The sequence below is a fragment of the Trachinotus anak genome, unplaced genomic scaffold (assembly GCF_046630095.1).
Source record: "Trachinotus anak isolate AG129_WGS33_773 ecotype Australia unplaced genomic scaffold, CSIRO_AGI_Tana_v1 ptg000004l, whole genome shotgun sequence".
Taxonomy (NCBI): domain Eukaryota; kingdom Metazoa; phylum Chordata; class Actinopteri; order Carangiformes; family Carangidae; genus Trachinotus; species Trachinotus anak.
In genome coordinates, this window is record NW_027273855.1 from 1480192 (window position 1) to 1506264 (window position 26073).

The 26073-nt window shown below is 43.3% G+C and overlaps 2 protein-coding genes and 1 long non-coding RNA gene across 3 annotated transcripts; 2 read left to right on the plus strand and 1 right to left on the minus strand.

Moving 5' to 3' along the window:
- The first annotated feature begins 1025 nt into the window (after window positions 1-1025).
- dedd (death effector domain containing) lies at window positions 1026-11238 on the plus strand. Its single transcript, XM_071475151.1, has 5 exons — window positions 1026-1400; window positions 4405-5040; window positions 6767-6871; window positions 6970-7107; window positions 8273-11238. Exons 2-5 carry the CDS (start codon window positions 4476-4478, stop codon window positions 8677-8679), a joined length of 1215 nt encoding a protein of 404 aa, XP_071331252.1. The 5' UTR covers window positions 1026-1400; window positions 4405-4475; the 3' UTR covers window positions 8680-11238.
- An 859-nt stretch (window positions 11239-12097) lies between these two features.
- LOC139620027 (voltage-gated potassium channel subunit beta-2-like) lies at window positions 12098-25328 on the minus strand. Its single transcript, XM_071475152.1, has 14 exons — window positions 24994-25328; window positions 23962-24005; window positions 23799-23836; window positions 22860-22939; window positions 22613-22657; window positions 21758-21802; window positions 21439-21482; window positions 21241-21327; window positions 20180-20265; window positions 19612-19732; window positions 19354-19448; window positions 15480-15600; window positions 14868-14956; window positions 12098-13856 (listed from the first exon to the last, which is right to left on the minus strand). Exons 1-14 carry the CDS (start codon window positions 25206-25208, stop codon window positions 13767-13769), a joined length of 1200 nt encoding a protein of 399 aa, XP_071331253.1. The 5' UTR covers window positions 25209-25328; the 3' UTR covers window positions 12098-13766.
- Window positions 13694-19342, plus strand: LOC139620029 (uncharacterized). The gene is made up of 7 exons (XR_011690722.1): window positions 13694-14166; window positions 14249-14502; window positions 14895-15067; window positions 15574-15801; window positions 15931-16078; window positions 16402-16529; window positions 19006-19342. It is a non-coding gene; the product is annotated as an uncharacterized lncRNA (long non-coding RNA).
- Window positions 25329-26073: the final 745 nt, after the last annotated feature.

Here is a 26073-nt window from a genome sequence, read left to right on the forward strand (position 1 = left end):
TGTTGAGAACACACAGAGCCACGGTGCAACTGTATTTCAGTAATGTAGAATTTTCTATAACGTAAATACTAAAGACCTCTGTGTACATACTCACACCTCCATGAGTTCCAGAGCTGTAGCTGTAAAACAGCACCGATATTGACATTTGATTCGATGTGTGTATGTCTGTGTGTGTGTGTGTGTGTGTGTGTGTGTGTGTGTTGAGGGGGGAGGCTGGAGCCAATCTCAACAGACATTGGGCAACAAGCTGGGTAGAGCTGGGACGGGCTGCCAGTCTATCTCAGGATTGACCTATAGAGACAAACAACCATTCACGTTCACATTAACACCTACGGCCAGTTTAGGGCTCGCTATATAACCTGCATGTGTTTGGGCTGTTGAGGAGAACTCGCTAACTCCACACAGAAAGGCCCCAGAGCCTTCTTGTTGTGAGGCCACAGTACTAACCACTGTACCACAGTGTCGTTTTAATAATAATCAATAATTATATGTAACTAGTAATTAGTAACTATGTAATTAGTACTGATGATTTGGACCTTGCATAATTGTGTTTTTCTGTTATCAAACCTCACAACGTCAATAAACTTGTACATCAACAATCAAAACAGATTCATCGTTACTTCTACTATTATTTTAATTATTTTAATTATTATAATCATAATTAGAATAATTATTATTATTATTATTACTGTCCCTGACATGGTCACATCCATTGTGCAGTGACAATAACAACCTCAGCCGTTATATGTACAGATCACCATTCAAAGAAAGCATCACACCTCCTCATGAGCTTATTTAACATCAGTCATCTTGTAATCATACACACTTAAACACCAATCACCTGTAGTCTATAAGAAAACCAAACTGGCTGCGGGTGGATGTACTTGGAGGGAGCAGAAGTTCTGACCCGTCAGTGCCCCTAACGTCCCGGAGCGAGTTTCCCTGAACATCCGTGTCTCCTCGCTTCTCGGTGTTTTTGGTTCGTTTCTGCGTTTATGAGCGCGTTTCGTTCACGCTCGTACAAGCTTTTGTCCTCAGGGGGCCACCGTACTGAGCCCTGCTTTCTCCGAGAGGCAACTCTGTTAACCCGGAACTGAACTCTGCTGTAACCTGGAAGTTCTTTCATTTTAGCTGAAGAACGAGAATTGTCTGCTTATTTTTCCCATGGTGACTGTGTGTGGACCACAACCACTGAACAAACTCTGGTTCTCTGACCTGAAAAAAGCCGTGCCGCACATCGAGACACTGCTGGCATGTGCTGAACGTTGTAGTCGAAAAAACAATTAAACGTGTCCGTGTTTTCTGTCCTGTCCAATTAGACACTTGGGAGGTAACTAGCGTTAGCGGCCTACCGAACTTTGTTAGTGACGGGCTCGTCAGGAATATCCAGAAGGCAGAAGGTAATGTAAACTTCTCATCACATTATGGGATGTGTTTTATCTGAAGTGTCTGCTGTACTTGGCTTTGTGTAAGTTAGTTTGGATGACGTTAACGTGGACGGAGGCTAGCGACGAGCAGTCACAACAAACCAAGACGCAGATCGTGGGAATATGTGTATTATTGTGCGCAGATTCACGGGATCGTAGCAAATTCTGGGGTATTTAAACGCAAATAGCACAACACAGATTAAAGTCTAGTTTCCCGTCTTTTTGTGTAACGGCCACACACCAAAATCACCTTGCATCTGTTTTTAATTTGCAAATAACTGTCGTTAGCTTGCTAGCTAACGTCCGTTAGGTGCCCTAGCTAGTTGTTAGCTTCTTATTCGTCTTGTAAACAGCTGGATGTTATTAGTGTGTGTTTGTTCGTTCATGTGGTCTGTAGGAGAAACGGTCTCTTGTGAGCTGTTGAACTGGCACCGACGTTTTTCTGAAAATCCGGCTCCTGTGTTTACACACTGCTTTAGCTAGCTAAACTAGCCTTAGCTAGCTCTATGGTTAAATGTAGTCCAGACGGCCTCATGATGATAGCAGTTGGTCATAATAATGATTTCCTGTGTTTATAACCGTATTCTTGACCGTGTCCACTTCATGAACAATACATGCGACATTTGAAAAGTCAGCTGACAATTCCTGTCCTGTTTTCTTATTCTGCTGCTGCTCTTTCGTAACATGTGTGTCCCCCGATTAGGTGCACGTTTGATTCTCCGCTTTTTATTTTTTATTTTTTTCATTAATGCCTTTTTGAGATGTATGTGTGTGGTTGACGAGGCCTCCTTCTCTTCCCATAAGCCGTGACACTGACAGTGAGCCAGCACGCACAGTACCAGGACCCTGACCCTGAACCAACAACATGGGTTTTAATGATTGTCTTGTTTACAACTGCGCTTATTCAGAGACAAGTCAGAATGTTTGCTGTGATACAGGTTTACGGTCTGACTTACACACATCAGTCAGTCACTCCATACCAGCTCACCTTGGACCTCCCACTTCATGTCATGGCTTCCCCTGTGAAAATGAATATGAACAGTTATGTTAAATTCGTGGGGCCTTGCAAAATCCTATAGCTCTACTCTGAATACTTTTTTGAAGTTTGGACCTCTGGGCTAAATCACATAATGTTTGCAATTCTTTATATGTGTATTCAAAGCCTCACCATTTGCTTATTTGCCACTGGATTGGGTTGAGATTTGTACTGGACACCTAAAAAAAAAACCCTCAGGAACCTTTGAAGATGAGAAGTGGTATTTTGGCGACGTAAACAAACTGTGTCAAGTCAGAACATCCACTTCTCAGCTTCACTAGCTCCTTGTCTGTTCCCACCTCAGCCAAAGGTGAAAGACTTAATAATAATAATTAATTAATCAACTTCTCCATTAGTCTTGCTTGTCTTGTGATGGTTGGCTTCTTATTCTAGGCTTTTCCAATAGATAATAACATATCCATTAGTTAATAATCTATCTATTGGGGGAAAAAAAATTCTTGTTAGGGGAAAAAATATTTATTTTTATTCATTTAATTACTGTAAAACATAATGTTGCAAATTATCCTCAGGGTTACTTGGATGTTCAGTACAAATTAAACCCAGTCCAGTGAAAAATAAGCAATTGGTGTCTTAGAAGAATCATTCAGAGGGCCGAATTTCTAAAAGTAAAAAAGTATTTGGAGTGAACATGTAGGATTTTGAAATCTACCATGAATTAAATAGTTTTCACATGACTTTTCAAGAAAATCCATGATATGAACTGGGAAAAGTTCTGAATTCTGGGTGAGTTGGCATAGAATAATCCTCATATGTTTAGATAAATCAAGGGTATATCAGGGCTCTGTGTTGTGTAGAAAACAATCATGTGGTCTCTTAAACCTCATTGCTGCAGTTTAAGCTGCCCCTTTAATACACCTAGCTATTGCGTCCTGTAAAAACCACCTAAATGCCACTTGAGGGCTGTAAACCATATCAGCCTCCCACCCCCGTCATTGTTCAGTGCACTATATTTGCCAGCCACCATTTTATTTGAGTGTTTGAGTTCTAAGTGAGAAGTGGAATGAAAAAAGCAATATTCATGGCATGTACCACGATGCAACATTACACCTATCAGTGATGGCATAGAAAGATGTAGATTGATAACTATCTAAATTCCTGACCTGCTGCTCACTGTGGAGTGGACTTCCAGGTGCCAGTTTTATAGGGAGTGAATGGGTGAATGAGGGGTTTTCAGGTAAGTCTGAATACAGCTCAGGTCACTGTATCTGAAGTTTAACTACCCACTGCAGACCTGGTTTAACTGAGGTTCAAGGTCACAGTTCAGTGTAAGGGCAGATTTCTATTGTTGAAATCATTTTATTGTTTTTTTTTTGTTTTTTTTTTTGAAAGTTCAAAACATTTAACATGCTGGTCACTTACAGACTGTTCACTCACCTGATTCCCACTGCAGTTTTAATGCAAGTTAAATATTTGACACAGCAATGGATTCAAAGGAAAGTTATTATTGTAGAGCCGTAATGTTCTGCTGTATGACTTACATTTCCAGCTACTTAACACTAGTTTTTTGACAAGTCGAAGTACTCCAGCACATCTATGCAAAAATCTTACATTTCCATAAAACAGCCCTGTTCACTGATTTGCAACATTGCCCACAATGCTCTAATACACCCAGAAATTTAAAGGTGTGCACACAGATGTTCTGACAGATGTGTGAATAGTCTGCTGGCTGGTAAATTCTCGTTGTATATATTGTGATATCAGGTATATTTGCCAGCTTCATTAAATCTGTTGCCTTTTCTGTGTTATGTTGAGCTTTGTTTTATTTCTCTGAATGTTGTATCTCATGAAGGTATAATTATGATTTCTGACATTAGCAGAGGAGGTTCGCCTTCACTGTTATAACCTGTGACGGCCACTGATGGTAAACTCAGTGTGAAATGATTGTACATTCATATGTGGTCCTCCACTCTCCATACTCAGCTCATCAGTTGGAGCAGAGGCAGCAGGAGTTGCAGGGATTTGAGCGTCCCTTATCACCCTCGGGTCCTGAGATGACATCACAGCAACCTCAGCTCCCCAATGCCGTTATTCCTCCCCAGCTTGCCCAGAACTCCTCTGCTCAGCAGGCCCGGCCTCACATTCAGGCTAATCAGCTGCACTCGAGTCCGAGCAGCGCAACTGCTGGGCCTCTGGAACACAGAGCACTGACGGGGAGGCCGGGCTGCTCCGGTGCGTCAGCAGCCAGCGGGGAGGTGGCCAACAGGAACGTTTCTGCCTCCTGCGCCAACTCCAGCTTATCCAGGAGAGACGGGGGTTTTGAACCGTGGCCTGAGGAAGCAGTGGACAACTCCCATGGGCTGTACTCACTCCACCGCATGTTTGACATAGTTGGAGCCCAGCTGACACATCGGGATGTCAGGGTACTGTCATTCCTGTTTGTGGATGTGATTGACGAGTATGAGCGTGGTGGCATCAGGAGTGGAAGGGATTTCCTGCTGGCCCTAGAGCGCCAGGGTCGCTGCGATGAGACCAATTTCCGGCACGTTCTCCAGCTTCTGAGGATTATCACCCGCCACGACCTTTTGCCTTACGTCACACTCAGGAAACGACAGGCCGGTGAGTAATGCAGTGTTTTCAGTATCTCCACACCAGGCTCGAAATATGTGTTTAATAATGAGAGTTTGTTTTACATGTCATCATGTTACTAATGTACAGTCCCGATGTTTTAGATTGTTTTGCTGCATCTGAGTTAGAAGAAGCTTCTTAATGATGTTCTGGCACAGTCACTCACAGTGAACATAAAATGGCCTGTGTGTTATGTCGGGCCGTCCAGAAACCAGATTTTTAGTTGACTCAGAGTCAACACTGAGGGTTGGTGGCAGGTTGTGTTCGTTATGTTAATTTGTAATGTGCTTGTGGTTTATTGGCTCAGACTTTTTACTTGAATATTCTTTGTTTTAAATAAACGTTACCGACAAATATGAGAAATATATAATTTATTCCACCGCCCAGCCTGTGTCAGGTCAGCTGCCCCCTTCATGTTTTACCTGTACGACCCATGGTTTATGTTTCTTTTCATCATCTGTGGCGTGAAAACATCAGATTTACACATAGTCAGAAAATAAGAGTGAGCGTCCTGCTCGTCGGGACTGGATCTCCACACTGATCTCCAGATTCAGTTTGATTTTGAAGTGGGCTCAGTCACAGTTTGCTGAGTGTGTTTTTGAGGATGAGATAGTCCCATGAAGAATGGTGGCCATTGAAATGCAGGACGTTATAGGTTACTAATCCTCCCATTTGTGTGAGGTCCCATTCCATTCTTAGTTGTTTGCGATTCTACCTCCTCTTCTACTCAGTTAGAGAAGCCAACCAGGTTATAGGGAATGGTTTTGTGGTAAATCTAGTTCAGTAGAGTCACTGTGATATGCATCGTTCTAATCCCATGACAGAATTAAAAAAAAAAAAAATCCTGTTCTGTCCCATTTCATTAGCATGTTTGTTTTTTGTTTTTTTTTAAACTCATGCTAGTGGGTGGTGCAGTGTGCGACCGTTGTGCATACAGAGACTTATGCAATTCAGAGGGGGAGAGTGTAACCCTTGTTATTTTCCGTAGCTACAGTTTACTGATAACCCCTGAACGCCTCACACATAGGCTATCTGTAGGTGCTAACTGGTGGCTGTGCACAGAGAAGACTTTAGTCTCCACTCAGTCGCTGCAGCTCAGCAGCTCAGGCAGGTGTGTGGCCAGAGATGAGTTTGAAAAGAGTGAAATAATGTAGGATTGATTGGCTCTGCAGTGAGCAGCCTCTCTGAGTCCCGGTGGCTGCAGCTTGCTGCCGGAAATGAAACAGAAATAGCAGATACTGAATGTAATTCCAGTTCTCTGAGTATGTCCATAGCTCTCTAACTGCAGGCCCAGCTGGCCCCACTTTTAGGAATGTGTTGCTGAGTTCCAAAGGGACAAGCCCAGCGTACATGCAGGGGTTTTATAGGGGGAACTACAGTGTGCAGTGGCTGTCCCCTGATTGGTCAATCAGTGCAAAGCTCTGACTCAGGGTCCTGAGATGGAGCCTTGAAGGGGTTAACCAGGAGCCAGGCGTGTTAAAGGGCAAGAAGTTACATCTGGTAACTACTTCTACCCCTCGAATCTTAACTAAATGCAAACATAGTAAACATGTTGGAGAGTATTTGACTGAGGTGATTATATATGTGTTGACCCTGGTAGTGCACAAACACTGACTGTTGAGACGTTGTCTCTGCAATCTGTGAGACATACCCACTGATATGAAGATGATTAACATTGCAATTCAAAATAACATCAGAAATCATCTGTTGTTTTCAGTGTGTCCAGACCCTGTTGACAAGTACCTGGAGGAGACATCAGTGCGCTACATTTCCCCAAGAGGAGCAGTGCAGGGCAAAGACACCCCGCCTCACAGACGAACAGGTCGGTGGTGTCTGCGTGCGTTCAAGCTCTTTTCTTTTTTTTTTTCCCCACTATGACACAGAAGTTTGATTAATGTCATAACTAATGTCACTGTCTAGGTCCTCAGCCAGTCATTTGCTGTTCCCCGTCAGGACCTCATGTTGGCCCCCCGCGAACAAAGCCAGCTGCCCCTGTACCAAACCGCAAACGGAAGAGGAGTCATTCCTCAGCTGACTGCAGAGAGAAGCAAACATGTGGTAAAAAGAAACACGACTGAGAGAGAGCATTGGTTTTATCTGGCCTTAAAGAGTACGACAACACAATAATGAAACACATTTATATATCATTAAATAATTTAGACACATGTGTGTTTACATGCCTTAAGTAAGGTTTTTCCAGGTCAGCTGATTTCCTAAACAGCATTTTATAGAGAGACCCAGTTTGAGTCATCAGGGTAAAGAATAAGAGAAACCTGATTACTCCTGGAGAACCCTGATTTCTCTGCGATGTATCAGTGAGACAAAGTGTGAGCAGGACAAAGACTTCAGACAGAGAGTCACAGTGGAGCATTTGGACACAAAGAGAGAGCGTAGTGTAGTAATGCAGGTGGTTTACTATAATGGACGGTTGTACGCTTGGCCAGACATCATTTGACAGTGCATACTGCCAGGATGTGAGCCACTTCCCTGCAGCACCAACAGTGTGCAACACTGGCTAACATTAGCAAACGTCAACAAACACCCGGCTCCCAGCACAACCCAACACAAACTCCACCGAGCACAAAAAAACCAAAAAGTTTTATCCAGTGACGCCCGTTTGTCCGAACAGATGTGACAGATGTTGGTGGAGGACTAGAGCTAGCTGGTGTGCTTCATAAATCTAATTTCCAAAAAACATAAGCCATAGTATAGCCTCACAAAACCAGACCTCGCTCCCATCTACATGTGCAGTGAGAGCACAAGCTCGAGCATCAGGATGCAGTTCACTTAAAGGCCACAGGTGTTGTTAATAACAGTGGTTTTACTCAGTCATTCTCCAGGTGGGAAAGTTTCTCTGGAGCTCTCACTGTGTTATTTATTTGTTACTTACACAATGAATCCTCTGAAAGTTTGTGTTTTTATGATTCATTAGCTCCAATGGGAGGCAGCTTACTTTGCCTTTGAGTGTGACCATTGTTAACAGCCACACACTGGGGCCTTGAGACATACTTGCGTGACATATAGTAGAAACTAGTTCATTTCAAGGACACGTGACGTTGAGTCTTCAGGCTCGTACACATGTCAGGCAGTTCATGCTGGCTGTCAGTACTCAGCTGTGGTGGAGGTGTTAACCTTTCAAATATAAACTGCTGGTGTTATTTGTTTCATTTGTCCGAGCCCTAGTGCTCACTGTCAGCTGACGCTTGTTGTTCTCTCCTCTCAGATATCCGCCTCCGGGTTCGTGCTGAGTACTGCCAGCACGAGTCTGCACTTCAGGGCAACGTGTTCTCCAACAAACAAGAGGCGGTGGAGCGACAGTTCGAGCGCTTCAACCAGGCCAACACTATCCTCAAATCCCGAGACTTGGGCTCCATCATCTGTGACATCAAGTTCTCAGAGCTCACCTACCTGGATGCCTTCTGGAGGGACTACATCAATGGATCGTTGCTAGAGGCTCTTAAAGGGGTCTTTATCACAGATTCCCTAAAACAGGCTGTGGGCCACGAGGCTATAAAACTGTTGGTCAACGTAGACGAGGAGGACTATCAGGCCGGGCGACGCAAACTGCTCTGTAATTTGGTCACAGGTGGCGGGAGCCCACCGGGAGCTAGCAAAGACTCTGTATCTTAGACACCCTCTCGAGGTGGTAGCGAATGGGAGAAATGTTGCCGTGCCTCCCCCCCTCCCCCACAGAGTGAGATGTGGTTGTGTCATTTGAGGTGCCTGAAGTAAGTGTCTGAAAGGAACTGAGGACTTCCAGCCACCCCACTGAGACAGAGCTAAGTTCATAGGATATCTACTTGGCACCACTAAGCGTAGCATGCAAAGTGATTGGGAACTATGTTAGCAAACAGACGTAGGCGATGCAGACAGGTTGGCATTATCTTTGAATCCTAAGCTGTTCATTTTCTTCAAGGAGGAGAACGCTGATCTCATACGTGCATTGACTCTTAACTAATTTCTTGTTTCTGCTGTGTTGGCTCATTGAAACACATTTGTTAACTCTAATACTCTTCACTCCTGTTCAAAAGTGGAGTTATTTTCAATACAGGAAACATGCTTAACGCTGACGAGTTACTCCCAGTGGGAGTTGTACCTTATTGTCAAACTGGTTCATGGTTTTTTTTTTCCAGGTTTTTCGTGTACATTACAGATTGATTGGATCAACCAACGAGAGAGTGTTCTGTATGTTCCTGAGTCATTCACTGGTGTTCTTTGGATTTGTGAATCGGTGCCAGTTTCATTGTCGGCCTGTACCGTTGGACCTCTGCTCACTTACCCTCTCACTCATGTTCACTTGTGATATAACTCTGAACTTTTATTTTAGATTTCAAATGACACTCGATATCAAATCAGCAGCAGGTGAAAATCATAGCCAGTATGTGTGAGGTCATCTCAGCTGTGCAGATGGTAGGAAACCTGCTGTTTGAGCTGAGCTCTCAACTTGTCCTGTTTATGTAGAGTTAAAGATATTTCACCCAGTCGCAGTCGAACTCGCACATTCAGTCCTCAGTGGTTTTCTCTGGATATATGATGTCTGAGGGTGTAGCTGAGTCCACATGAAAGGTGTGGCCCCTCCACAGGCAGTTGTAAACTGAACTGGGGTTTTGTTTGTTATTAAGGATCTGAAACAGAAAAGAGGACCAACATAATATGAAGGGATGATGCGTGTTGATCCTCTGCAGTTTAGTGTGTAGGTCTTGAGCAGCACTTTTACTCTGCAGCCTGAAATGCCAATTAACCAAAATGGGAATTTATAATCACTTATTCTTTTCGGTGTCCATGGATCAACAGGAGACATGAGGCTCGGTGGCTCCCTGTGACGAGTGCGTGTCCACAGTATTTCTGATTACCGCTTTCGTTTTAAAATGCACTTAGTGGCCACTTCATTAACCTCATTAGCCTCACTTCTCTAGCTCTAGGAAGGAACCCAGAGCAGCTCCTGGACCCTCACGCAGCAGCTGTAGAGTCTGTGGCTGTACAATCATTTCACAAACCTCCCATCCCCCCCTGAAGTTACAGAGGCTGTGCTCTCAGTTAAACTCTGTCGGTATTGGACAATCCTGTTCCTACGGTCATTGACGACATCCTTCAAATTCTGGCTTTCTACAATATTGGAAGTTACAGTCTGGTTCCAGAAATACTTCCTGAATTAGTGCTGAACATTTGCTGTAGATGTAAATGGTGACACAGTTGTGGACACAGTGGGAGGGGTCCTGGGCTGGAGTGGACGCTGGTGTCGTACATTTTTAATAATTTCCCAAATTGTGGTTTTAATGAAATGTGATTACTGGTGGACCGGGACTGGTTATGACTCAAAACACACTTAAAGTACCATTGCTTGGAAATGTCTAATATCAGTGATAAATATTAAAGTATTAGCATAATGCTATTTTATGGTGAGATTATTCTGATTTTGTTACAAAAGTAGATGAAAGACTGAATGTCGTTTTTAATAAGAAATGCCTCTGATCCTGAAATCTGACACGTTTCTGTTTCTCAGTGCAAACAGCCAAAACAGACACGCAGGCTCATCCTCAGTAAGCAACAGACTGTGTGTTCCTCACTGTCCACAACTTCACGGTTCTGACATCTCGATCTCTTTACTGGCTGCATTACAAATGTACATCTGTCTTTTTTTGCCAAATCTTTGTAATCTGACTTTGTCTCTGATTTTAAAATGTAATTGAACTTTTGTCCAGTTTTCCATCAGTTATTGAACTGGTGGACTGCTTTTATGTTCCCTATTAAAAGTTCAGTGTATGTATTTACCAAATATATAAAGAAGCCCTATCTTATATTTGCTGTCACACCATCCATGGGTACGTATGAGAACATGCAAGTCACGACTGAGCGGCCGCTGTTACTCTGAGTTATACAGAGTCGGCCTTCATTTTATAGTTTTACCCCCAGTGGAACTTCATGATAAGGTTGCAAGTTAGTATCTATTATATAGGTTGGTGTCTGTTATGTTGATTGTATGTTATGTTAGTTGTTAAATGCAGCTGTGTTTTAAGCAAAATTGCATGTAACCTGTAATGATCTCCAGAAGTCTCATAGAAACTCACAGTGCTAACATTTTGTAAATATCTTTATTGGATGTCTGATTTTCTTACTTTAATTTTTCATTTCTTTCAGAAAATCAGTAAGAACGACTGTTAATAAATGACATGGATGGGTTTTGTTCAAGTCCTAATCCTGATTTTTTTTGTTTTTTTGTTTTTTTGTTCGTTTTTTAAATGTCACATGACTCATAAAAACAAATCTTTTTGGTGGGGAACTGTGTACATTTTCTAGATAAGAGAATATACAGGAGAGATTTAAGCGGCTTCCTGACAGATCTACTTCTTACTGTGGGCTACACCGTCATTTCAGAAATCTGGCCTGAACCTTTTCCCGCTGTGACACACAAACCCCGTCTATCTTGAACACATTTCAAACTGTGTGTGAGAGGTCCTGGGTGCATCTCATTTCTCTCTTCCATGCGTCCTCACTCCCTGTCCTCACTTCCTTCTCCGCAGCTCGTCAGACTCTCAACGTGAGGAAGACGAACGAGGAGGGAAAAATCCAGGCGTCACGTTGCGTCTGACAAACGAAGCAAACCCGGTTTATTTGTGCCATGAATGTTCTCGCGGAGACTTGAATGTAATGTATGTCAGTGTGAACCATACTCCTTCTTGCTTTCATCACGTACACTAAATGAAATGATAAAAGACTTGGTGGTTAGTCCTGTTGACTTGTTTACCAATAAAAGTGAACTTTGCTGTGTTTCTATTTGCCATGGATGCTCTGCAGTCAGTTAAATTATTGATGGTTAAACTGAGCTTTGACTAACCACTGCTACAGCAGGTCTGCTGTCAGTCAGTATGATCCAACTTTGTACAAAATAGATTAAACAAATTTATGAAAATATGCAGACGAGTGCTGTGTGCTTGTTGACGAGGTGGTGCTGGTTCGGTCGACCTACAGTCGGTGGATTCACTCATTAAACAGCTGCAGCAGATGTGTCTGCGGGGCAGTCAGCATGATTCAGCTCTCCACAAAACACATTCATTTATATTTACATTACTTTTATTTATTTGACATTTAAAGCACCTTAGACGGGAGGGACGTCACTGAAGGAGACCTTGGCGTAAGGACAAAGCAGCTCGACCAGGAGACTGAGTGCAACAGAGAAGGAGAGCCGGTCATCAAACGTATGACCTTGGTTGGGGTAAGAGATGAAGAGCTGATTTTAATATTGATAAGGTGATAGAGACACTGATTGGTCAGGATGACTCAGAGTTCAATGAAGACCTTAAAGCCACATGCTGCATTTTAGGGGTTAAAGTGTGTTGTTAGATACAGTATGCAGGGAGCTTTCTGTTGCTTTAAGCCTCCTCCCGTCCTCGCTCTTCTCCGACATCATCCAGGATGTTCCAGTCCCTCAGGTGCCCTCCCCCGAGCTTCTCAGAATAACTTACTGAATCTTGAACATCATGTTGTAATGAAGAAGACTTGAAACTAGAGACTGAGACCATCAACTCATCAGGAAAACGTTTACTGAGGGAATAAATCAAGTGAGAAGTAGAGACATTTTCCCATAGACTTCAATACAACCAGATTCTGTTTACAACCAGTGGAGTCGCCCCCTGATGGTCATCAGATAGAATGAAGGTTTAAGGCTCTTCAGCACTGGCTTCACTGTTCAGACCCAGAGTCTACGTCCAGGTTTATCAACAGTCTATGACTGAACCTTGTGTGTATCAGTGCAGTTTGAACAGTCTTATCAAATTAAAGCCGTGTTTCCTTCTCTCTCTTGCAGACACAAAATATTACTGCAGCGTTTATCATTGATGACTTTATTCTTACAGACGGTGATTGTGGACATGAACAGTCAGGACACTGGATGTGTTGACAGCCGGCAGTCAGTGACATGAACAACATTTAACATTCAACATAATGTTCAAGTGTCAGAATCCTCTGCTGTGTGGCAGCCTGTGGACAAAGTCAGCCTTTTCCAAATGTCTCATTGTAATAACTCTCTGCTCTTTTACAGCTCGCCACCACGTCAACGGTGGGGAGTGAATAAATACTAGTACTGTTGTAGTACTACGCTTCAGCTCAATTTGAATGTACTTTATTGACAACTTTATGATCAGACTGCATTAAATGCATCAGGGGTCAGGGGTTGGGGTTAGTCCTGACTTTTCAGAATAAGATTTTACAGACAATCTAACAAGTCCTGAACCTGAACCACCACGAAGGTCCTGGTCCCTACCTTCAGATCCGACCTCCGTCATCCAGGTGCAGTCAACTCAGAGACAATGAGTCCACATACCAGAATGAAGACTGTTTAACATGCCTGCTGTTGCTACAGTGAAAAGGTTAATACATCACACTTTAATGTTTTGTGGTCAGTCGGTTTAATTGCACAGAAGTGCAGCAGGTCACAGACTGTGTAGAGGAGTGGTAGGGTCCAGCTGGATCTAACTGGACCGTTCACCTGTTCTGTCGATTAGAAAAAAGTGTTTCCAGTCACTAGAATAAGTTCAGCAAATGGTAGAAACTGATGTGATGAAGTGACAGAAAGTGCAAATGTGATGAAGAGGGCAGAGTGACAGTTCAGTGACCTGGTGAAATGAACGACGGCACAGTTTTTGCCTGTTGTGTGTTTTGGGTTGGAAACGGGTTCCGGTTGCTGCTGACGACAGAGTGACAGTTCATCGCTGCTGCTTCTAGGATCTGAAGTCCTTTTTATTATAGGGCTTGTTTCCCAGGATGCCGTCTATCTCCAAGACAACAGACGGTGATAACTTTGGAAGAACCTGTGGAGACAAGAGAGAACGGATCACCGTCATTCCTCACGCTGTTGACCTCCAGCTCTATATCAGAGGCAGGCCTTTACTCCTGACTGTCACACTGATCTGAAGTGACCACTGGAAGTTGTCGAAGCAGCTTCTTAACAAAAAGTGCTGCAGTGGATGTCAATTCGTGGACAACAAACCCTCAAAACACATTTTATTTTTTCACAAAAACAGAAAATATTGTGATCTACCTGGATTTCTTCATCACTTTCTACAGATAAGCGCTGAGATCTTACCACCCTCCTTTTACAAAGAAAAAAACACTACCCAGGTAGATGAACACTGGTTTTATTTAACCTTGTTATTTTCTCTGAGCTCTGAATCGTTGTTTACTTTGTTTATGTCTTTTTCAGCCTGAGTTGGTTGAAGGAGCAGGGAAGAGACGCAGCTTCCCAACGTAGGAGCTGAACTAACAGACCGAAGCTCACACTCTCTGGACTGAGGGAGATTTTGGGCTTTATTTTGAAAACTGGTTATGAAATTGCATTAACAGGAAAAAAGGAACTTTACTATGTTCAGTGTTGCTGTTAAATAAATAAATGCCGGCTGTACATTCTGGTTAAACTAAGCAGGAGCTCTTGTCTTCTAATTCCTCTGCTTCTCCTTGGTAAGTAATTGTGCACACATCCCTCTGCAGTGTGCACTCTGATCCCTTACAAAGTGCTGCAGCGGACGTCGAACAAACTCTCAGAACACTTTTTTTTTTTTCACAAAAACAGACGCAAAAAATATTGTGATGTATTTTTACAGTTCCTCTTTAAAGCTTTATTAGACAAAGTCCAGCTGCAGTCTTGACTAATAATAATAATTTATCCTGAGGTCACTGTAATAACCACTTAGAATAAATTTATTTTGTTGTTGAGACTCTGGGTGAAACATATCATGTCATATATTTCTTTGGTCGGGACCAAGTGAACTGAACAACAGGTGTTGTTATCACTGAACACACTGGTTGTGTGTTTGCTCTCTGACCTGTATTGCTCTGATGTTCTCCACCAGCTGCTCGGCCCTGGAGGCTCCCAGCAGCACAGAGTTCACGCCCTCGTTCCTCAGGCACCAGGCTGTTGGAATTTACAACACAGGGAGAAAAGGTGAAGGCGGTCCATCAGCAGCCACTGTTGTGAAGACTTCTGGACAACAACAACACAGGCTACACAATAACAACAAGCGCTGTAAGTGCAGTGATGGATTTTTTATGATTCCCTAAATATTTCAGGATCAGAATCAGTTTTATTGCCAAGTATGTTTCCGCATACAAGGAATTTGTGCTGGTCTTTGGTGCAAAACAGTAACATAAATAAACTTAGAGTAAAATTAAAGGTAAAATTAAAAGTTAAAGATTAAAATAACATATTTACAACAAAGATGTGGGATATTTACAACAATAATAATAAAGACGTGGGGAATGTAGTGCAAAAAATATAGAAAATGTAAAATATGTGCTGTGTAAAAAAGAGTTAGTGATCTGCACGTTTCATGGTTTTTATTCATGTTTAACAGAAAAAAATACTGTAAGACTTTTTTGAGGTTGTGACCAAACCAAGTTAACAAATGATGGATGTAAACGTGACAGTTGTGTTTTACCAATAGCCAGTTGGGACAGAGAGCAGCCCAGTCGCTCCGCAACCACCTGCAGCTCTTTGAGTTTTTCCTGCTGACGGTGTCCCTCCTCACTCAGGATCTTGTCCTTCAGCCACTGGTAACCCTGTTGCAGACAGCGACAGTGCAGAGCTCAGGCCTGAAGCTGAGGCAGGTGCTCAACCACAAGATAACGTTTGTCTTTGTCACATGACGACTGGAGGCTGGGGATTGTTCAGGATTCAGGGAGTAAATTTCACTAATCATCACGTGACTGAGGAAAAACAGTCAACGGGAGCAGGTGGGACAGGAATCCTAATAACAACAGGTGTCTTTATACACAGATACATGCAGCTCTAATATGAACAAACTCAGTTCCTTTATTTTGAACAAAATGCTGGTCATTCTGTTGCATTTTCTATTCTTTTTTTTGTCCTCTCCTCTGGTTGGCTGCAAGTATCCACCTGACCTGTGGACTGATGACAGAACTCCGAGAGGCTCCTCACTGCAGAGACAAGAAATCTGGTGGACAAAGTACACAGCTCCATCACCTGAGCTAAAGTAAAGATCCTCCTGGTCAGATATTACTGCAATACAGGTGAAAGGTATTCAGTCAGATTTTTACTTGAGTTAAAGTACTGCAGTACTTGATTTTAAAAATGATATGTGGTCAAAACCTGTTTGTTGATTTTATTCCAGATAATAACTTCATGCTGATTTATATCTGTTACCTACTATATCATTTCCATGTGTTTCATTTGTTAATTTTAAAGACTCTGAGACCTCATTCTCTTCATGAAATCAATGTGTGTCTCATGCTTTCTTCCCAGTGAAGACACCGGCTCTGAGTGTCCTTGCATCCGGCACCAGGACAAGATCAGAGATCTGTGTAGTGATGCAGAATATCTTGTGTATGTTAAACATGTAGAACCGTGGACAAAGAGTCTGTGAGAGGAGACATGGGCTGAAGATCTGTTACTATATATCTGTGGGTTTCCTCGCATTCATCAGTCTTGGACCCTCTTCTCCAGGTGATTTTTCCAGCACAACTTAAAGGTACTTTTTTATGTTAAGTACAGGACTCAATAAATGTACTTTGTTACTGTTCACCTCTGTGTTTTGAGAAACTCTTGCATCCCAAGTGTCTGGGTCCAACTGTTTAAGTTGCTAATGTAGTTCACAGCTATGCTTTTGGGAAATGGACCCTGGAAAAGAGCTGCAGGATGTCTGCACCAAACTCCATTTAAAAACTGCTCATTTTAACATTTACAACTGTACTTAGTTGAGTAAATGCTGAATAAGTAGCTACTTTAAATTGATCAGAGGAAAACAAGCTTCAAAATGTTGTTAAAATGAAGATTTGTCTTCTGTCTTTATAGATTTACAACAGCAGAGATGAATCTACACAGAAATCTTTTTTTTTTTTTTATGGTTTTTTATTTGACTCCAGTTACATTTAATTTACAAAGAGCCAAATTACAAGAGAAGTTAGACCCAACAGTTCCCACCATGAGCAAGCACTGGGCGACGGCGGCAAGGAACAACTCCCGTTACCAGGAAGAAACCTTGAGCAGAACCGGGATCATGGTGGGGGGCTGTCTGCCTCGACCGGTTGGGGGGGTATAGGGATGGGGGGAATGGGAGAGAGGGAGGAGGGGTGGGGGGTGGGTAGGAGGGTAAAGGGGAGGGGGGTGAGGAATGGGGGAGAGAGGAAGGGGGTAGAGCCAGAGGAAGGAGGGGAGGGTGGAGAGAGAGGAAGTTAAGAAGGAGGCAAGGGGGGTAAGGAGGGGTGAGGAGTGAGAGGTAGGGTCAGAGGAAGGGGGGGAGAGGCAGGGAGCGGGGGGTGTGGGGGGGGTGAGGAATGGAGGAGAGAGGAGGAGGGGTTGGAGGGGGTGTCAGAGGAGGGGTGATGGGGGGTTTTCAGACCCCCCCCCCCCTCCTCTAAAGAAGCTCTTCATTAAGACCCAGAGCATCCGAAGAGCCTGACCAGCCAGCGGTTCTTCTTCTTGGCCTTTTTCTCCAGCATCTCCTGGATGCAGCTCTCCAGTGTGTCCAGCCTGGAGCTCATGTCGCTCTCCTTCTTCCTCCACTGCTGCTGCTTCTCCCCCAGGATCTGCCGCAGCTCCTCGGCTGACTCCTGGAGAGCAGCCCTCTCCTCCTGCCACTGCTCCAGATGAAACTGCAGCTGCTCCTGTGATTTCTTCTGGGAGGCAGCAAGTTGAGCGTTCACCTGTCTCAGGTTCTCCAGCTGAGCCTCGTAGTTCTGTTTCTCCTCCCGAGCTTCATCTTTAGTCTTGAGCAGATCTCTTTTTAGCTGATCTGCCTTTGACTGAGCCTCCTGCAGAACAAAGGTCTTCTTATGAAGCTCCACCTTCATCTCCAGGGCCACTCTCTCCGTCTGTTCCCTCAGGGCCTCTTTAGCAGCCAGCTTTTCTTTCAGCTGCTGGATTTCACCCAGGGGAACTTTCTCCTGGCTTTTATCTGTTACCTGTTGCTGGTCCATCTGCTGTTCTTGGTCCCTGTGGGTTCTGTGCCACTGGTACTTTGAGGGACCTTTTTGCTCTTTGGGAGCAGGTTTCAGGCTGAGGGCCTGCTGCAGCAGCTGTGTTTGCAGCTGCTGCAGCTGGAGGTTGACTTTCTCCACCTCCTCAGCCTGAGCAGACTGGATCTTCTGGATGGTCTCCTCTGTGTTGCAGGGAACAATCTTGATGGCCTTCTTCATCAGAGCAGTTTGTTCCTTCTGCAGTTTCAGAGTGAGATCCACGATGCCCCTCTTCACAGCCTGGACCTTCTCATTCTTCTCTTGTTCATCCTCTTTCTGGAGTTTGGCTGTGCAGATCTCCAGATCTTCATGAGCCTTCTGCAGCTGCAGGCTCAGCACAGAGATGTCTCTCTCTGTAGGAGCTTTCTTGGCGTTCTGCTCCTCGACCTTTTCGAGCTGTGTGGTCAGGTTGCAGATGTTTCTCTGCGCAGCTGCTAGTCTGCAGTGATACATGCGCAGCTTCAGCTCAGAGTCCTTCAGCTGCTGCTTCAGAAGAGCGTTTTCCCTCTGCAGCTCTCTGGATCTGTCGTCCTGCATGGACTCCACTGGACGACTCAGATCTTCAGCGCGACTCGTTGTGCCGCCTGGTTGTTTGCCTGGCTGGGCGGCCATATTCTTTATCTTGCTCGGTTTGTGTGTTTTCCTGTTGTGGCTTCTGTCCACGGTGGCAGTGAAAATACTGACTGAACAAACAGCTGTTCCAAGCCCCATGTAGAATGTGATGTCACAGTGTGATGTCACATGTCTTTCAGATCAAAGCCACTTCCATGGAAGTTTGAAAAAACACAGTTGCCATGGCAACAAAAGATAATTTATGCAAGTAAACAATAACAGAAAAAACTACAATAAAACAACAAAAAGAGTGATGTACATGTATCTATTAATTATGTATTTACAGTATATTGTGTGTGTGTTAATGTTGAGACGTCAACAGCTCATTGAAATCTGAGAATTGAACTGGTTTAAGTAAATGTTGCTTATTTCATAAAGTTTCAGGGGGAAGTGTCTCCACCTGTCACCTGACTGCAGCCTTTATTTACAGACACGTCTGTGAGATCAGATTATTGTCTGGATCTACACCAAGTTACACAGAGTCATAGATTTCAACACTGTAAATATGTCTGATGTTTTCCATCAAGATCCAAACATTATTTCCTAAGAAATTGACAAAAGTGTCAAAAAATGCTTGTTATGGAAAGTAAAAAAAAAAAAAAATCCTGGATCCACATTAACACAGGTTCTTATTTATTGCGTAACCCTGCCAACAAACAAATAAACACAACCTCCTTGATGGAGGTGATGAAGGTGTGACACAGTAAGTGGTGGTTAGAGCGTTACCTTCAGCGAGGCTCGTGAATGAGGGGGGATCCCACTGTTATACTTCCCTGAGATGATCCCACAGGCCAGTGGAGACCAGGTCATAGCTCCGATGCCTGCAGACACAAACAAACACAATGTAAATGAACACACCTGAAGTCTAACGTAACAAAGACTCGGCAGCCCACCACCACTATTAGCGAGGCTGATTCAATGTCTTACACATCATTTTACATGACACTGACGAGGAGTGTGAGCTCTCCTGTGGCAGCCGCTCACCGATCTTGTGGAAGAGATCAGGGAGCTGCACCTCCACCTTCTCCCTCTGGAACATGTGGTACTCCGCCTGCTCACAGATGGGCGGGATCTGGTTGAACTGTCGTGCCACAGAGTAGGCCTCCTACAGCACAGGGAACAATCACATTACATTTCCTCATCTGTCTTGCGAGGGAGGGACGTCACTAAAGCTGCAGTGCAGTTGGAGACTGTGGTGTGACTACATCTATGATAAGAGCAAGGAGATCAGGTAAAGAGGAGCATTAAAAGTGCTAGTTAGACTTTAGAGAGTCTCAGTCTGCTCTGTGGTTCCCTGATGGTGGAACAAGCTACTGAGGTCCATCACCACGTAGTTCTTCATTGGTCCAAGATTCTCCATCCAATTAAATTGAAAATTGACCAAGTGAAAACCCAAACCTGAAATTAATCTGAAAATAAAAATGTGGTCAACTTGAAAAGACCCAAACAGATGAAGAGCAGCAGCACTACACATGAATCTTAGTTACAAAGAGCCAAACATCTAATGCTGATATGATGATTTACAGGATATTTGGAGGCTGTGTGAACTCACCATGATCTCCATGGAGGACCACCGTGATGTACCCCAGTACATGGCCATCCCGTGGTTGATCACATGGGTCATTGCTCTCACCGTCTCTACCAAAACAGCCCAAATTAGCAAAGTCACAACAATACAGCAAACCTCAGACAAGAGAGTGAAACAGCTACAAGAGGAAAAGAGAGACCAGGTTAAATAAGACGAACATGAAAACTCTCCAATCTGATGTTCAACGGGTAGACTGCTCTTTACTGGAGGAATCTGATGTCCTGCCACAATCAGGTTTTATCACTGCAAAGGAGCTCAAAGAGGCCTTGATCCTTGTGTATTCTGTTTAATGACTTTGTCATTGATGATAAGAGATGAAGCTTGTAACTACTGCCACAGCTTGTGATGGGGAGCAGGGTTGGTCCTGGGGTCAATGGAGATCCAGAACGGAGTCCTGAGATCTTTGAATGAGTCTCAGAAATACTTTAAAACAGAGCCAAGCCAAGTGTACAGCACAGTGACTTAACGCACTGACTGACTGACCTGATGCAGATTCAACAGCAAAAAGAAGAATCTAGCAAATAAAATCTTCATGGCAACTGCCAGGTGAGTTTGTCAGACGTCACTGTTACATGCAAACGCAAATGAAACTGAAACTTAACGCTTTAGAAAATGTAAAAAAAAAACTAACTGTAAAACACTAAAACACACGTACACATGATTGTGCATCATGCTGCACAACTTGACTCATGAAAACCGAGCCCTCTGTGTTTCAGCTGCAGACAGATCAGAGAGAAACAGCTCATGTCTCTCTGTGTGTCTGTGGGTTAGATAACACAGACCTCACTTTGTTTTCACTGGTGTGCACTTGCAAGAGAAAACTGTTCTGAAATGCAAAATATTAGAATTTTAATCATTTTAATCATTTTAATTTTAATCATGACAAAAAATATGATTTTTTGATTTTCAAGAAAAAATGAATCATTTGACAGCCCTAGTTACAACATAAATCATCATCATCATCATCAAACAGTTGAAGAGGCTCGGTACGATCTCACCACCTCTCGGAGGATGAGCACACTCACCTTCTATAGGTGTGTTAGGATCCGGTCGATTAGCAAAAATCACATCTATGTACTCCAGCTGAAGTCTCTCTAGTGATGCTCTCAGACCTGTTTCATAAAGATAATTACACACCGACTGTATAATTATATATAAACATCCTGATGTTATGTGGCTGTGGTGACACGAGCAGCAGGCCTGATGATTGTTCACAGTCTTACCTTCGATGATGTGTTTTCTGGACAGTCCTCTTTCCATCTCTGCTCTGAAAACAAACATCTGTCAGGTCTGAAAACTAGAACATTTGAAAGGCTCTGTGTTATACTGGTTATTGATTTACACAGAAGCACAGAACCAGATTCTCTTGTGTTACATCAGTTTGCCTTCTGATTAAAGAGAAATAAAATGTGTTGCACAAACTCACAGGTACTGGCTCCTCCCTCTAAAACCTTAGCTTGTGGCGAATAAAGTCTAATTAATTCACTGCAGACATGGAAACAAGGAGGGAGAGAGAGGGGGGGAGAAAAAGATGATACCTACTTTCCGCCCCAGAAGATTTTGGTGGTGATGACTAAACTGGAACGCCTGCATGTGAGAACATATGTTAACACAGAAATTAGACTGAGAGTTTCATTTTATATGTGACAATATATTTATTTCACTTACAAAACATTCAAGATTGTCTCATTTTATTTCTGTTGACAGTTAAATACCATGCAGTCTTTTTTATTTATTATTTTATTCTGAACTTTTAGATCAAATATGTGTGAAACTAAAGCAACATAAATAACCCTTCTACCTTTAACCATACAAAACAGTGTAAATGACAGTTAAACAGCAATTAGAATGATAACGAAGTGGAAGCCTTATCTCTCCTTAACATCTGATCTCAGGACAGTTTTCTGCCCCATAAAGGATCTGTGCTTTTACCCTTTACCCTTTACTGCCCCCCTGTGGCAGCAGCAGGTTGTTGTCTCTGCACACTGACTTTTCCTCACTCATGCTCGTCTGAGCTGCTGAACGGAGGGAAAATGGTGCAAAACTATTGACCCTGTGACCTCAGGAAAATCAGGCGCTCCCCTCTATACCAGCTGATATCGTCCTCTCCTTCTTCACTGTACAGTTGGTGGCCATCAGTCTCCGATTCTCTGAACCTCTGAGAATCAGTCTCCCCTGGTTAAGGATGCATCACTCTCCACATCGCTGCCCTTCTCTGTCTCCTCCAATCAGCACCTCAGCACCTCCCTCCCTCAGCCCTCTCACTCACCTCTGTCATTGATAACAATATGTACTGGACCCCATCCCCACAAAAATCTTCCAAGCCCCTCCACCCTCCCCCACCCCCCCACCCCCAAGATCTGCACAAACCACAGACCCACAATCTGAAAAGTTTACCTCCATCCTTTCTTCTTTATGATGCTTCCCAAGACAACTTCAGCCCTGGGAGAGAGAGAGAGAGAGAGAGAGATGATGATGATGATGGTGAGGTTTAATACATATTTTTTACATAAACGTATTGTGGTCAGCTGACATATTCAGAGCTGAGTACATGAACATGACCCACGACAGCTGCATCAGATTTGTGATTTAACCAGATGCATTTATGTGACTAAGTGTAAAAGTGTATTAAATGTGTACTCACTTTCCACCACTGTACACTTCAGCCGTGTCAAACAGATTGATTCCACTCTCATACGCCGCCGTCATCAGCTCCTCTGCCACCTTCAACAGCAAAGGTGACATGATGAAGACGAGCAATGTGTGAAGGTATTTTCTCAAAGCCCTGCTGACAAGTTCAAAGATTCTTCAGCATGTGAACAGTTGTATGAAGAGTGCTTCACTGTACATTACACCCTGTTCTGAATGGCAGCATCAGTTAGCTTGGTAGGGCCACTACATCACACCTCAACAACTATTAAAATGCCTTCTGGACCATTTTAAAAAGGTTTTCATGGTCCCCAGAGGATGAATCCAAATGACTCTGGTGATTCTGTCTTTAATAAACATCCACATTTTAAAGCGTTAAGAATAAAGAATCGATCCTGCCCCCAGTTCTCGTCTCAGCTATCTAACCTCCTTCACTGGACGAACAGAGTTTGAGCTATAGACACACTGGAGACCCATCTCACTGACTCTCAATTAATCTCTAACACAAAGTCTGATCCAGGAACATTTTGGAAACTAGTAAAATCTATTCATGATAAAAACACAACTTCATTACCCACATTTATAGAGGCAAAGGGAAATAAGGAGCAGTTTGCTGCAGCTGGCTATTCTTTTTTAAATTCCTTTTTGATCAGATAATCACACTAGATGAAAAATCATTGGATCACCAAATTTCATTACAGTTCGTCCAGCAGTAGATAGATATGTAGCAGGGATAAAACCGATCTGTGTGAATTTCACACCAGAGACACATTGAGCTGAAACATGGCAAAACAAACAGTATTTAAATATTTTTAAAGCTTCACATTTGTTTCTGACAATCAAACCCTGCTCAGCTCAGTGAAGACGCAGAGTCCATGTACTTTACTTGTTGACCCAGTTAAACGTGTGCAGGTGTGTAGGTGATCTCTCCTACCTCATTCGTTATCTGCCCTCCGAAGGTAACCCACGTGCCTGCACAAAAATAACAAGATTACATTGTGTGTGTGTGTGAGTGTGTGTGTGTGTGTGTGTTCCTCTGTCTCTACAGTAAATTCTTCCACAGATGTTCATGGTGTCACTGTTGAGGCCACACTTACCTAAACCAAGACAGGACACCCTCAGACCTGATTTACCCAGATTTCTGCAGACATGAAAAGAAACAGTGAGCTGCACAACATCTAATTATAAACTATATCATATTATCAATATAATATTCTCTAATCATCAATACAGTGTAGTGACAATCATGACTGGATTTCTGTTGTTGGTTTTAGTTGTTGGTTGGCTGATGGCTCTGTGGGCCTCACCACTGTCTCCTGCTGAGCAGTGAAATGTATTAATTCAATACATTCACCTTCTGTGTTGAATATGTCTGTTTTCACAGCAGTCAGACTTTCTCACAGTGGGAGAGGTCTCACTCATAATATTAACGTTGGCTCTGTTTTATTCACAAACTCTTTTTATTTGAATGGTAGTGATCAAACATTCAGGACTGAACTGAAGCTCAGTTTTTGTCTGACGGAGAAACAACTTTAGACTCTTTCCTGTTGCTGACCACTTATCTGTTTTGATGCTCCAGTTTTTGCCACTGATGTAGCTGTGAGTGCACAATCAGACTGAGATAGTAAACAAGTATAGGCCTATATGACGTGGTCCGGCATCATCGGTTTATCACAGTGATAGGGATTAATACAGGAAACAAACAGTGAAAGGAGATTTTAAACATTTATAATGTTTTTAAAGATAATTTCATTTAAAATCTTGAAAAATATTATTGATATTTTTCATTACTTCTTTTTTATAATTACATTTTTTCATTTCATTTCTCGGCCCACCACATGTGGTTCCCAACCTGAGGGCCGCAGCCGTGGGCCCCTCTGCTGTAGAGTTCTCCATCACAATCAGAAGTAGGCTGTAATTAATATGATGGTATATTTAAATGCAAAACTCCCGCATCAGATGACATCTGCTAAAATCAAACATTATAAGACAAACTAAGTTTGTCACCAAAGTTTCACTGTGAGAAGATGCCTTCATTGAACAGCTGCCATCTTTGACCAGCATAAACACGTATATATACAGTACAGAGGCTGTATAGGCTACTGTGTATATACATGGCTTCAGCTCACCTGTAAATCATGCCGGTGGAGTAGGACATGCTTTCTCTGAGTGAAACATGGTTCATCCTGAGGAAGTCCTCCAGATTTTTGAGCTGAGCAGCTGCTCGAACCTCTTTCAGGCGCTGAAACTCTGCTATCTGGCGACTGCGCTGCTGCCTTTCCTCCTGCTCCAGAGCTTGTTCGGACAAGAAGCAGCTCAGGCCACTGTGCATGCTGTCGCTCATGGACGACAGAGACAGTATCTTGCCCCCAGGTCCTCCACTTCCACTGCTGATGCTGCTGCTTCGACAAATCCCACCACTGTCTCGACTTCCAGGTTGCACCCCTCCACTGCCCCCAGGCTTGGGAATCTAGAAGTGTGTGTGTGTGTGTGTGTGTGTGTGGGAAACAGACAAAAAAAGGCTTGAAATGTATTAAAATGGCAGCTGGGATCACATGGTGTGTATGTGAAAGGTACATAAAGGAAACTACAAACAAAGATGGCAGAATCAAAGATGGCCGGTGGGACCACATGACGTGTTTTTAAGGCCAATTCATGCAGGTGCCAGGTTTTACCTGCACTGAGTAATTACACAAACACGGAGCCAACCCACAGCGGACCTGAGAGAGATACGTCGTGTGATTGGCGTTTGGGTTTTTGAGTGATTGACAGACAGAACCGTTACCAGTGAGGCAACGTCCATGTCTGTCCCCGGCCTCTTCTCTTCTTTCAGCTCTCAAATGAGGAAAAGCTGCACTCCTAGCTACTGTACCCAACCCTGTCTCCGTCACTATGGAGACAGGGTTGCATCACTACCAGTCGCCATAGACACCAGATTTAAAAGTCCAGTACCCTGCAGAACACAGGGAGATTTACAGGTTTAGTCAGCGCTGTCAGGACTCGTTCGGCAAAGAGCTTGAATTTAACAGACGTTCATTCACATGCAGGAAATAATCATCACTGGATGCACCTCCAGTCCTGTGTGTGTGAAACGTACCGACATCACCTGAGCAGTGTTGCTATCCTACAACCTAACTATACCTAATAATAAGACTTAGTGGACACTTTCAAACAAATCAACACATACACTGGCACAGAGTTTAACTTCC